At 34.6% G+C, this 15121-nt stretch overlaps 1 protein-coding gene across 2 annotated transcripts; it reads right to left on the bottom strand.

The window, feature by feature from the left end:
• Positions 1-14: 14 nt before the first annotated feature.
• Positions 15-14550, bottom strand: LOC145224192 (kelch-like protein 12). 2 transcript variants are annotated; one of them, XM_080090636.1, is made up of 15 exons: positions 14446-14550; positions 14245-14368; positions 13655-13808; positions 12599-12813; positions 9881-10024; positions 6771-6849; positions 5544-5609; positions 4928-5013; positions 4406-4625; positions 3865-4008; positions 3175-3324; positions 2657-2704; positions 1311-1458; positions 502-573; positions 15-165 (listed from the first exon to the last, which is right to left on the bottom strand). In XM_080090636.1, the coding sequence occupies exons 1-15, from the start codon at positions 14505-14507 to the stop codon at positions 15-17; spliced, it is 1863 nt and encodes a 620-aa protein (XP_079946762.1). In that variant the 5' UTR covers positions 14508-14550. The 2 variants fall into 2 exon arrangements, with proteins under 2 accessions (XP_079946762.1, XP_079946761.1); XM_080090635.1 differs by lacking the exon at positions 2657-2704 and having other exon boundaries at positions 17-165; positions 502-629.
• Positions 14551-15121: the final 571 nt, after the last annotated feature.

Below are 15121 nucleotides of genomic sequence, written 5' to 3'. Positions count from 1 at the left end.
TCATCCACTGTGGTTTACAAAGCTACAACTGTGTGTTCACGGACAGGTTTTTCCAAGTCAAACAAATGTGTCCAAGAATCCTTAGTGGTGTCGTAAACTTCAACTGAACTGAGATTTTCCCACCTGGAATAACTGAGATTTTCATTTTCCGAACTGTGTATATACCTGTGCAACAAAACATGTCCGTGGGTCAAATCTTAACACATACAAAACTTATGTTGGCGCCACAGCCAGTGCCAAAAAGCAGTATGACGTCACAGTGCACCAACAAACGGGTTGAAAATACGGATTTTTATTTGTTTTTGCTTTTGTACACAAACAAGGGTGTTGCGTGTAAAACCCCACGTTCAGTAAACAGTGTCAAGAAATTCTAATGTAATTCTTCACATAAATGATCATATTCGCACATACACAGAACAAAATCCCTGTATAGAGCAAAGGACTGCTTAGAGAAGAATATTCGGAATCACCCGGCAAATTGGATTAATTAGTCAATTTAACCTGAGGGCATTTCGATGCTTTGTGTAGCAGTTCGTGTTTGACCATGAAATATGATGCCCAAATGTAACATTGCTGTAAAGGAGAAACGTTGTGTTGGATAAGAATTCTTCGAAATTTCTGATACATTGCTGTAATGTTAAAAACATTTAAGGCTTTGCTGCTCAATAATTTAGTGATGGAGTCAAAAAACGGAATGTACGGTTGTTCCGCAACTAGAAGGTTGGTCGGCATGCCAGGTCCCTGTTTATATCTGTGTTTTGTACAATTGTTCCCATAATACGCCAACACATATTGTGCTGTTTCTAAACTAACGATCAACTTTAGATGACAGGGCGAAGCACCAGTGAAGCCATAAAACCTGTTGTGAACTTTTATCGCGGAAATGTTTTGGTTTTGCATCAATTAGTTCCTGGTTTGCTACATGAAAAAAATATTTATTTTTGATAAATGGGCAAGACGTTACCACGAAATATAGTTGATTTCTACTGCTACTCAAGAATGCTGGAAATAATGTGTGTTTGAAATCACTTCTAGCACAGAATTTGGCACTGCACAGGCACGCGGGTCGAATAAACGACACATAAAAATCTGCTCAAATGCGATTTAAAGTTTATTTGTTACGAAATAAAGCCTTATTTTACCAAAGTCATAATGGCAATTTTCTTTATGACTTGTAGGCGTTATTTTTTACTTTTTTGCGGGGTTCAAACCAACGACCACCAGAGGGGGTTAGTGGGGCAGTTTTGGTCTTAGTGGTCAAAATCAAACTGGTGACACAACTCCATTACTCACACTAAAATAACACTTACTCAGAACCCCATCCACCAACAACATAAATCTTTCCGTTCATCACACAAGCTCCATGATGTCCACGTCCAGCGTTTAACGGTGATAATGTAGTCCATGTTTGTGCGGCTGGATCGTAACATTCATGATGTGATGATGAGTATGCACCTCCTGTATACAAGTTTATTGTTTTATGCACTTAGATTAAATTTATAAAACAACTAAAAGACAAATCAAGGTATGTCTACATGAAAAATCCATTCGTTTGTTTCAAAACTCATTCACATCTATTTGCTAAAAATAAAATGACTTAATTCTGTGGTTTCTAGGGTTGGTCCGATAATACTATAACGGCACCGCTACACGATACTATATCTTGTATTGGTCCAATATCGACACCTAAATGGGTGAAATGTGCAATATATTCTGTTTCTGTCAAAGTATTTTGCAAAAACTTGACACAGACTCTTGGCTCAGTCGCCATGGCAACACAATTTCTTCATCTTGCTGGGATGCTAGCTGTATGTATGTAAGAACAAATAAGATGCTTGGAATATGCAATTTGCCTAATAAGCAATTTCACTGATGATTTGATTATGTGCGAGTAATTTGTAGTAGTAAGATTGAAACTTTGATTTACCTGTCAAATATACTCTGCATTGTTTAGTTAACGCACCTAATCTCAGATCTAAATACCACATCATTAAAAATATAAAAGGTGACCATGGGTCAAGTTTTGGCCATTACAGCACAGTACAAACCAACATTCTAACCTGCTCTGAGACAATTAATGCTGTTTAATGCTGTTAATGCTAATGCTGTTCATTAATTCAATTCAATAAAAACTTCATGACAATAAGCATTTAATCTTAACAAGCATGAAGCAAAGCAACTAATGCACTTTGTGAAAAGTCGCTAAAGTACTTGGTATTGGATCGCTTATATTTCTGTGTAAACTATTGGGTACTGGTGTCAGATTGAAAGTTGGTTTCAGGTCAACCCTATATTAAACAAATGCTTGACTGTACCTGTTTTATGCTAAGCTAGAATATGTCCATTTAAGGCCTAGGAGCAGTAATTTTCAAAATGTGTGCTGCAGAACACTAGTGAGCCATGAGAGATGCTTTAGTCTTATATTGATCTAATTTGTTACTGAAACCTACCTCAACCGTCATATCAAAATTGGAATTTTTTTTGTGTGTGTGTGTTTAGCCTAAAAGTGTGAAGTGAACAAAAAATTAGTTTTTTTGATGGGCTGCAAGCCTAGTTTGAAAAACATTGGTTTAGGGGTTTAGGACTTTAAGAGAAATAGTTCAAAAACAAATGCATGATTGTAGTAGGCAGCAAGATATAAATGCTTCAGACTTACGTGCTGTTTCATCACTATAAGGCTTCATAAAATCATAAGCATCATGTTCTAGAAAATGTGAAATTACACAGATGTTATGTTTAAACAGCAGTATTGCAAGATCAAAAACACTTGGACTTCTTTTAGTTTTCATTAATTAGGGCATTTTCAAGCTGGTTTTGAAAACTTTGTAAAACTGTTAATACTGTGAAACATCAAGGGTAGCTAAAATTTATAAACGAGCTTGTAGAATAAAATGTTTTAAACTGATTGATGTCAACTTGAGGTCGCAGGTTCAACAGCTTTGCAATACATTTTCCCCAATCAGGTAATTTTATTCAGCATGATATAACCTATTTTCTGTTTCTCTTTTTAAATGGCAAAATTCTGTGCATACTGAAGGTTAAAATCGACAATTGGTAAAATCTGTCATGTCTGATCAATTTACTCAACTTGTGATCGAGGTGGAGAACTTAGTTCCAGTGTTAAAGCTGTGTTGGCTGCTCGATATTTCAAATACATTATTTGCGAATGATTACCTGTGACATAAATCTTTCCATTCAATGTAACACAAGAGAAACCTGTTGTTGCTTCATGATTCATTGGTGGAATCAAATTCCACTTCCCACTTCTCACATCAAGATGTTCACAGGATTTGTCATCTGCTCCACCAACACAATAAAGTGAATCTGCAAACAGGTTTGTGTGAAATACTTTGTGATGTCACACAGATTAATATACATAGTCAACATAAAATTAAAAAACTGAAACCCACATTTGTAAACATATCTGATGTTGATGTATAATGTAAATTGGACATGGTTTAGGATTAATAAACTACATCATTAGTGTAATACAGTATAAGTCTGTTTCCAAAACCAATTGTCCAGTAAATTTTATAACAGACAAAACTTCAAAAGAAAGATAATTAATAGTCAGTTCAAACAGATTTAAAAGCTAAAAAGTTTCGAATTGGTTTAAGTGATTTTTTTAGTTTATTGATATAATTGGCTTGTTGGAGATTTTTATTGTTAAAGTACAAAACCTGTACTTTTGTTTGGAATGAGGTCCTACTGAGTCTTTTTGTTGCAAACAACTCCCAATTTAAACCAAAAGCCAGTTTAACACATTGATTTAATTAGTAATATTAAATTACTGTATTGGCCACAATAGCCCATGGGGACATATATATAGATATTGTTTGTTCAATGACCAAACTGCCTTCTTACTCCCGATTGAACACATTCCATGGGAAGATCTTTTCTTTATCATGTCATGAATTCGACTCCGCTTATTCCTGTTCACATTATAAACTTCACATGATGAAAGGCTGTCATTATGATTATTCTCTCCACCAGTCACATAAATGTTGTCTGAAACATATTTTCATTTTAGAAACCTGCAGACACCTTTATAACCATATGTTTATTAAAGTTTATGTAAACCTGTATATAATGAAACATCTGGGGTTTAATAAAGTCGCATCAGAGGTTTTACAGAAATCCTTAAACTTTAACAAACATGGTGTAAATTACACAAACAAACAAATTGAGGATTTCACCAAAGCTGTATCAAAGGGTTCAAGAGATTCAGATAAAGCTTAAAGAATAACAAAAGAGTTTGGAAATGATTTGTAAAAGATCAAAAACACTGGTTTGTGATGAAATATTTTCAAATCTATTTTCAAATCTAAGTAACAATTTTACATCAAACATTGCTTGTCACATATCATGTGAGTTTAGTTTGTTGTGTTGGCCCCAATCCACTTACTCCCAATAACTGCTGATGCAGCATTACGTCGAGCTTCCAACATCTCATCCAACATTTCCCATCGTCCATTTGTAGCCAAACCAAACATTTTCCTTCGTCTATTTGTTACCAAATTCAACATTTCACAACTTTTTATTGCAGTTTCATTACTTCCACCAAATGCATAAAGTATGTCTCCAACTTTTACTGAGGTCAACCCCGATCTTGATTTGTTCAGTTTCTGCAAAGTTTTATTCAAAGCTAAATAATTTGACACAAAGGTTTAGTGGTTGCTCATATATAGAAGTTACATTCATTCACTTCCATGCATTGTTTACATCCAACAAAGACACATTGTTTGTTTGGTAATGAGTTATTGTTTACAAACAATGCCAGACAATCAATATTTGACAACTCCCAGCCTGTAAATAAATTACATGGGGCAATAACTAACATAAATACAAATGTCAGATACATTTTAACTGTTCTGTAAATATTTCATTATTGTGCATAAAGAGCAAGTTTTAAACTTTTCAAACTTACTGGTAAATGTTGATATTGTTTTGTTGTGACATCATACTTCACACAATCTGTCTGTGAATCAAATCCACCAACAACAACAAATTCCTCTGAAACATACTTGCATTATTTCATGTGTTTTTACAATAAATTTACATTAACACCAACATGGCAGAAAATTAAAATATTAAATAATAAAAGTGGACTTTACAACAGTTTTGATCCCCTTTAATTATTGTCATCGTTTGCATATTTGTTTACTTTTTATTTAACATTTTAGCAGTGGCCTGCCTTTTCTAATCAACCATCCATTTGATGCGTTTGTTGATTTGTTTAGTAAACTGATGTTACCTAATTTCCAGTTTAAATTTTTTTCGTGTTTAATATTATTTCGTTGTGCTGTTTTTTACAGGTACTGAAATTGCCCACAGGTTATATATCTTGATATACTTTTTTTGCACAGACATATAAAATATTTACAGTAACATTAGAAACTAGTCTATGTGAAGTAATTGTTAGTTGAAAAAATCCACTTTCTTGTTATTTGATTTTGAATGTCAGCCCTGAAAGTCTTTCTTAAAAGTACCAACATTTGCCAGTTAAGTGCAATCTTAAATAAAACTAAATTAAACCTTATTACCTTTTATCTCATGTGGGGCAGCAATGTTTGATTGACTGGAAGCTGGTTCAGATAGAGGACTTCTTCCTGTTTACATTAACATATATTAATCCAAATAAGTGCATTTGATAAAGCAACAAACATGTAAATAATGATATTTCCACTTTATATATATATTGTGTACCCTGTCTATCAATTTACTATAGACACCATTTAATTTACACATATCATTGCTTTTGCAAGCAAAAATGTATGGGTCCATACACGTGTTCATGCGAATTAGTAATGATAAAAAGGTTTTCAAATTGTTTATTTTTATATTCTTTTTTAGAAGGACTAGTAGATAGCACCAACCCAAACTTCAAAAGCTTTGTCCATACCGTTTTTACATTATATGGATAAATATATGTAAAAAGCAGTAAAAAAAAAACATATAAAATACTCCCAATCCAAGAATTCAATCTCTAGGTTTGACCTCTTAGCTGTGCAAAGCCAGTTTCAAAACAGTTAAAACTTTTTTTAGAAAACCTACACTTTATTACAGACAATGACAATTTAGGAAGATGTTTTGCAGCAAAGGTTTATATAACAAATTGTTCTTCTGCAGCTTATCTCGGTGGAGTCACCGGACAACTGTTTAATGACCTTTTGACATCGTTTTCAATGTCAAAAACGTTATAGTTAAACACTAAGAACTGCATAGTGTTCAACAGTAATGTTTTTCCTAATTTATATGGAATTCACATATTGTTTTCGGAGTATATGTGTCAAAATTAAACAAGCTATGTTGTGACAAAAAATCATTCTCAACTGTGTTCTGCGATACCTACAAGTTGACCTTCAGTGACCTCTCATCATACAATGACGAGCTGAAAAGGACCATTTTACGGAAACTTCAGAACTTCCTTTTTACAGTATACTGCACTACTAGTATGAACGGTAAAAAAGAGACAGAAAACTAAACCACCTAATGCCTCCAACAATTTTTAATTTAGCTTTTAATAAACTATTTGTGTCTAAGGTATGTTTTAAAACAGTTTTACAAACACAAACATGAGGTCATCGAGGTTCAAACTTTGAGATTCTGCAGATAGCTATCACATTTTTGATGAAAAGGATGGGAAAACAAATGTTAGACAGAGAAAAAAGAAATATAGACAAAAATAATATGTTCTATTCAAGAAAGAGACTGATAAAAAGTTTAAACACATTATTGAGAACTAATCGATGACATAATTATCAACTTACCTGCAGTGGGTTGTCGAGAAGATTTTACCAATTTGTCAACCAACATGTTGGCACAAACCAAATTGCTTCTCACCAAATTCTAATGAAATAAAAACAAATTAGTGAAAAATGCCATAATTTATGTCAAACATTGTTTAGCCATTCTTTGTGCAGCATGTAAAGTAAAATAATGATTTTGCAAGAGCATATTTAGCTTGCAAACTATTCTATTTCATATTTTTTTTAAATTGAGATCCTAGCACTTAATTTTTTGTTTCGATCAGGGGTTCTAAGGGGGGCGCAGCACAATGTGGTTGCAAAGTTTTCACTTGCAAACACATGTAAAGGAATGCATTGGAATGATTTTGGAGCCGACTTCGAATTTATTGTTTGAAAATTAAACTAAAGTAAACACTTCATTAAAATGGATGTCTAGTTGCACAATAGTCTGCTGCAATTTTGCATTAGAGATTGCCTTGACTTTCAGTGCACCAACCACTTCTGGGCAATTTACAAGAATGCTGGCACTGTGCCTCTGTGCGCGCACACAGCCTTCTTTTCCGCAGTGACTTTAGTGCCTTTTTCCAAAGCTTGGAACTAACTTGACAGTAGCTTAAAGCAGACCTACGATGTATGTTGTTTCCGAAAAACATGACATACACCTGATTAAAAAAAAGTATCCTTCTCATAAATTTTATCAATGCTAATATTTATTGAGGGGGGCATGAGATTAAATAAATAGCATCAAGTGGGGCATGACCACAAAAGTTTAAGAACCCCTGGTTTAGATAGTGGTATCTTAAGATTGGATGGATTGTAACGAGCAAAGCAAACCTGAAAAATAGCATTGTTCTTTTAATCATTTACGTTTATAGAAAATGACAAGTTGACATCAACCGCCAAAAAATTGGCAGTATATATATATATATATATATATATATATATATATATATATATCAGGGGTGCAAAAATGCGGTCGCACGGTCGCGCCGCGCGACCAACAAACTTGCGTGTGCGACTGCAATTTGTGGTCACGCTTATAGGTGGTCTATATTTTTTTAAATAATTTTCTCAGAATAATAATAATAAAGTAATAATGCAGTAGCACAACTAGATAAAAATAAAGATTAGGCAACGATCTACCAATATTGTTTTGGCGAAAAACACGCTTGGATCAAGCCGCGACCGAATTACGTTAGTCGCATATTTTATGAGGCACTATCGCGAAGCTACGGTAACTGTGTAAAAGGTGCCTTCATCAATTGATATGACATAACTATGACTGTCATCAATTGAAGTAGTGGTTTCTGCACACTCTTTTATAACCTAAAAAGAACATCACTCTCATTATCAGTATTCTTACACGTTGGGGCCGAATGTGAAGGCACATGCTAATCGTCGTACGTACGAGGCAAGCACACGTGTGTGTCTCAAAAAGAATTTGTAACGCACATGCACTCAACAACACTACACTCACGTCGCACAAACATTTACAACAGCTTTGTAGCTTTGTAAAAAATTTACAACAGCTTTGTAGCTTTGTAAAAATTGGATTTGTAGCGACGCAATATTTTGGCAAAATAAAGATTTTTACAAAAATAAACTGAGGTCTTAATTTACAGTCTTCGTAACATCGAAACGTCAAAATAAAATTTGCCAGAAGAGCTCTACAAACTTGATAAGTCATTACATGTTGTTGTGTTTATGGTTGGCCCAAAAATACTGTCTTACCTGATGCTATGTGTGGCATCGCTACTCATCCTATACTTAAGCGGCGGAACAAATTTCCGATACATTTATAAACGAGTAAAACGTACTTTAGCCTGCTATTTCTACAATTTTGCGAACAGTCACTTCACACTGCCATGTGCGTACTCAGAGACAAATTAGTGCGGCCGCGAAACTGTATGGATGTAGGCTATAACTTATTTTTTTAGGGTATACAGTAAAACTGGTATAAATAGATTTTGCGGGGCTACTAACGAGATCTCGGTAGCAATACATGACAGACTTTTTGTACGCTATTATGTGCAAACAATGTGAAATGACAGGCAACAAACAACGTAACAATTTAGATAGTGACGTCATTAACAATGAAGACCGATCATCAAACTGTTCAGTTCAAAAGTTTAGGAATAAACTTTCAGGCACAAGCAACTGGGATATACCGTATTTGCTCGATTGTAAGCCGCCCTCGATTGTAAGCCGCATGTTGAGATGTTAAAAAAATAATGTAAGCCTCCCTCGATTGTAAGCCGCACGCTGGGAATTTAGATCGTTTCCTAATACATCTTTCTGTAGTTATATGGTATGACTATTTGCCCATATCTGTTAGTTACGTTGATAACCCGACAGAACGTATATCGACGTATAATCTGTATACGCATACATGTTTTGAACCCCAAAATACATTAAAAAGTTTGTAGAAATTATATCGATGTAAAACAAAAATGTAAGCCGCCCTCGATTATAAGCCGCACAAACGGCAGCTAAAAAACAATATAAGCCGCGGCTTACAATCTAGCAAATACGGTATTGTGAGATAAATCGAAATTCTTTAGATTCTAAACAATTTGAGACATTTGGTAGCCGTTTGTAAAATAGGAACCTGTGATACAGCTTTTAGTAACAAAATAGTGCATTAGCTGGAAAAAGACACATACACAAAAACGTATGTGCTACTAAAATTTTCGGCGCGCTACCAGATTCTGAAAAAGTTTTTGCGCCCCTGATATATATATATATATATATATACCTCAAAACACCACTAAAATTTAGCCACAAAAGTTTCTGTGGTGATTGCCATTACCTGGATACCCTAAGCAAGTAACTAAGCAAGAGTTGACTTGACTAATAGGTAATTTAACCCGGTTTACCACAACAAAATCGCAAACCAGCAACAAAAAATGTCCAGCCAGGTCAAAAGCACATAGCATATTTTGTCTGATTATATATTTTTGCTTGTTTTAAATCTAGTTTGTGCTCTCAATTATGACTGTTGCGCATGTCACATAAGCAAACCTGCTTCCCCTCCACTTCTTTATTGACCCTCCATCCTGTCAGGGTTCAACCTCAGTTTTTAAAGCCCTGTTTTAAACTACATATTCGTTAAGTATTTTCATCTTATTTACCTCGGTGGAAACTTCTGCAAGAAAACCTGAGCTCATCGAAGAAAGATCAATTTGTGAAAAAAGATTCACAAACAATTCCTCACGTTGTAGAGGGTTATAATTAATCCATTGCACAATCCCAGTAAAAACAGCTTCCTCTTGATCCTACAAATACATCAATCTGGTAAGAAACTAGAATGGTGGCTTTCCTATACAGTTGGGTTCAGCCGTAACAAAATATTCGGCAGTTTAGCTGAATAAATTTGGGCAGATTAATTGAATCATTTATGACGTCGTATGCTACGCGTTTGACATGAAAACATGAGTTTTTAGACCACAAAAACAGTGGTGCTACAAAACAGGATAGATGAGTTTCATTATCATTTTAGTTCTGTGGGGTGTGAGGTCAGTTCGGCTGTGGCCTCTCATTTTGTCTAAATTGGGAAAATGATAATTATTTAATATAGTAATAATTGACACAATTTTAATTATGGCGCAGTTTGAAAGATTGTGTATAGTGACTTATAAAATAGAAGAAACACATTTCACGGTTTAAATTTGAGTTTCAGCTGAATAATTTATTGCCATTCGGCCGAAACCGAATCTTTTACAAACTAAAAAAATCTTTGCAAAAATAGCCTTTTTGGCCGAATAAATTCGGGAAACCAAATATTCAGTACATCTCTAATACTTACTATACACACTGTTTGACCTACTAACATGATTATTTTTACAAGCAAAGCACAAATCCCAAACACATGTTTATGGTAATTGATTACAATATAAAAATGGGGCCATTATTTTTAGATTCTTAGGAACAAACTAGTAGAAAGCATTAAGCCAAACTTTGAACAGTTTTGTCCATATTCTTTTCACATCATTATATTGTCAAATATTTACAAAAGTAGTAAAAGAGTACAGTAAAAAAATACTTCCAATTTAATCTCTAGCTTTGACCTGGAAAGCCCAGTGAACATTTAATGATCTTTGAACATTTAACATTTAATGACACAGTTTTTACCAGCACTTAGTCCTTAGTGTTCAACAATAACTTTTTGCCTAATTTATACGTGACTCAAGTATCACTTATTTGTCAAAAATAAAAAAGCTACAGTGTGACCAAAAAACCTTTAACTACCGTGTATTACGATACCTATAAGTTATTGTTCAGTGACCTCTCGTCATTGGGTGGCCAATCTGACAATGGCTGTTTTATGACCATTTATCACAGCTTTGGAAAACGTCTAATTCATTTTTTGACCTTTATGTTAATCAACAATGTTTTGCCTGAGATTTAAAAAAACGAAGTACAGTTTGGATGAACATAAATTCATAACTGGGATCCTGAAGCATCTATGCCGACCAGCGATCACAACACACTTATATATAAATCACAGTATGCCAGGCCCATTGAAGCTGTCATACCGAATCAGCCGGTTACCAAGCATTCACCAAATATGGCACAACCCAAGCTAGAAAAGTCTAGCCTGCGGTGGGATTCGAACCCACGACAGGAGTCTTTCCGGGACTTGTGCTCTACCAACTGAGCTTCGCAGGCTCAGTGGAAAATCTACCCAAAGTCGAATCACAAGCTCCATTACATGCCTTGTATGCTGCACATGTCAGCTTCGTAGTAGGTAATCACCCGATGGCGATTGGTAGATTAACAAACCAGCGTTGGACAGAGAGAAAAAATAAGGACAAAAACAATATGTGTCCCTTCAGGGAAGGGGACCCATAACAAATAATGGCCACCACCCAAAAAGTCATCAGGGACCACTAAGGACCACCACTTCATAAACACCTTTTAAGGGGTTAATGGGGTAAAAGTGGGGCCTACAGGGCCTTGATTACACTATTGAACCACAGAAACCTTTTGTTTGTGGTGCACAGCAACATACAAAAATGTTTTACACTTTAGGGGGCAGCGAGGCAATAAATGGGATTATCAAGACAAATAAAGCAGCTGGTGTATGTACATAACTATATCTGCCATCTGTGACAGCTTTTATCCATCAAAGATTTAATGCCCAAAGTGTATGGACAAACTTAGGTGGAAAAAAGAAAGAATATTTCAGGGAAGGGGACCCATAATACTTTACAATGCACCAACCAAAAAGTATGAAACTCCTAGATCATGTACTTTAGTAAGTATAACCATGTTAAAACTTCATGTTTTAGGGCCTGTGGGTGCATAGCTGGGTCATTTGAGGTCAAACTTCGGAAAGATCAAAATTAGATAACTAACTACAGATGAATCCGGTTAATCGCATAATCTGTTTAATTGCATCACAACCAAAAATCCCAAACCGTCGCCCATTGTTTGCAAGAAAATCGTCGGTTAATCACATACAAACCACATAAATTTGGATAAATAACTAACATGTTTGCAAATTTGAATATGTTTGAAGTACTAGTGCTTGACCAACTGAAACCAGCAATAGACTGAAAAAAATAAATAAATAAAACAACTCATGTCCCCTTCAGAGAAGGAGACCCATAACGAACAACAAACAAAATAAGGTATATGATCATGCAAGTGGTGTACATTTGTGACAAGAACCATTTTTCACAACATTTGTATTGAGACTCAGCCTGTTTGTCTTCACAGATTTTGTTAAGATAGATGGATGAGTCATGACTCACCACTTAATTGACCAATTCGACTTTACCAAGCACAAAAATTAGGACTTATGTTGCCAGATAAGTATCCAGACTTTACTGCAACAATATAGTTACCTTGTTTCTCTGCTTGATTATATTGGTCATGTCACCAACGTCAAGTTGCATAAAATCTTTGTGTTTCACCACACTTGCGAAATTCTCTTTAATCGATTGATCCGCTTTATCAACTACATCATCCAGATTGTATCGCTTAGCATAAGCTCGAAGCTTTAGGCAATTGTTAGCAGATACGACTTGGAGAATGAATCGATTACAGAATGACTTCAGTCCTTGAACATAATTAAGAGTTTCAAAAATTAGATAGAAAACAGCAATACCCTAATATACAGGTTAAAACTCTTTTGCATTTAGCCAATGTGAAATACTTTTAACACTAGAATTACCAAAATGTGGCTAAAAGTAGATGAGTGGCTTTACACCAGTGTTTTATACCGATACTGGAACTAAATAAATATTGTTTGGCTACAATATCGGAAAATACTGAAATAAAAAAATCAAAAGATCTTATGGAACGAAATAAGACTGTGTTTTTTTTCCATTCTGGTGTTTTGTTCTGGACATTTGACATGAAAGAATTGCTGAATATTTCACAGCATCGCATCATAATAAAGTTCCAACAATGTGCATCATCTGTCTGACTTGTTATGTGACGTAATAACTACCCAACAACAACCATTGCGCAACTTTCTTTCCTTGTTGTAAAGATCACAAAAGATTGTTCTTTTGTTAAACCGAAATATACCGTTATAAATTTATTTCTGTATGAAAATATAAGCACCGGATGGAAATAAATAATTTGCCCAGAACGATTAAACATTATTTCATGTGGTTTTGGTACATATTCCCATTGCACATATTAGCCACATAATGTGGCTATGTGGCACATTATGTTACAGTGGGTCATAATTTTTTTCTGAACCTTGCTTCGTTTCTGTGGGTAGTAACTCTGCGGGCCCAACAAATGCAAATTGTTAATTATGTATTTTACAATAAACAGATGTAATTTAGGCATTAGAAAGTCAAACACAGGGATCAATGTATTGCTAAATTGTGCAAACAATCAAATTTTTGGACCTATTCACACAAACATGTCATTGTCAACGCACATACCTTCAATCTGTGTGTATTCAGAATCTTCCAAAACTTCCAGCATGTTTTCTTCTGTCACCTCAATATCACCAGAATAAATAAACTCCAAAACATTTTCTAATCTTTCCGGTGGGACAGTTTCAACGCTAACCACTTCATCATATTTCTCTTTCATCTACAAATAAAATTTAGTAAGCAAACGCAATTTAACTTTTTACAAACTGACTTAGTTGCTTTGCACACCATGTGTATGTAATGAGCTTATGGCTTGGATTTTGCTTTTACTTGCATCCTCCATTGTAGGTCTGTTAACATATTTTTAGGGAAAATCAATTGCTTCGGTAGTCAAAATGCTAGAGGTATAATAAACCTATTTGTTCCAAGTTGCATAGAATATAACTGCATATTGTTTTAGTCAGGTGAATGTCTTTTGAAATTGTTTCTCAAATTTAACAGTAAACCAGGCTAATATCGTTATTAAAGACACATTTTTTACTAATACTAAATGGTGTTGGTTTTGAAAGGAGTAATCAAGCAATATTGTTGGACCAATGTACCCCATTGTTGTCATATGACCTCATAACAAGAGAATTTGGTTTTAAAGTTTTTACCTCAACACTAAACATTGTTTTGAAATAATCAGATGCAGCACCAAGAATGCAGTCATGAACAGAAAAATTTTTTCCGTCCGAAGTAAGAGTTTTGTTGCAGTGTCGCTTTGGACCCTTTCTATCACTGCAACGAAACAAGCATTATTATACAGGTTTTTCATTTTGAATACAAGCGACATATTCTAAACAACCTCGACATACAAGTTAAGATAGTCCATTATCTTCTCCTTGTGCAAACTTCTTTCTTCTGGTGTTGGTCTCATAATGGCTTTTTAAGTTGTACAGCAACGTACATTATACGTTTTAGTTGTAATCTAACTACCTGCAAATTAAGTTATTTCCAGTGTCTTTGGTCACAACATCATTGATCATATACATAAACTAACAATGCTATACATTCATTTTAAACATATTTCTGTGATAAAACACTGAACCAACTAGTAGAAAAATTTAAAGCTGCTTTTCGGAAATGCTCACCAAGTTACTTTGATCGAGCGATATAATCTATATTGATAATGATCCCACTTTACATGTAAACACCATCATCATTTCGCTGAAATTGGTAAGTGCGAAAATTTGTAATAAACGTTACGCACCACTGGGTACAATTTCCAAATATTTTTTTCATTTTTAATTTTTTTTAAACATAAAGCGTGGTCAAGGTACGAACAAATCGACATTTTGAGGTCTGGGGAAAAACGTTTCAGCTTGTAAAGTCACATTTCTGGTTTCAAACAGTATTTGCCAACGAAATGACTTTAACCAATACTTGTTTATATAGGTCTCCCATACACAAATGCATACATAGTATAATCCAAATGTTACGAAACAAATAAAAAGACATTCCAAGCCTAATATTTTTCTGCCTAATACGTAC

Source organism: Phallusia mammillata, chromosome 4 (genome assembly GCF_965637545.1).
Source record: "Phallusia mammillata chromosome 4, kaPhaMamm4.hap1.1, whole genome shotgun sequence".
Classification (NCBI taxonomy): Eukaryota; Metazoa; Chordata; class Ascidiacea; order Phlebobranchia; family Ascidiidae; genus Phallusia; species Phallusia mammillata.
This window is presented reverse-complemented; position numbering and strand designations above follow the sequence as displayed.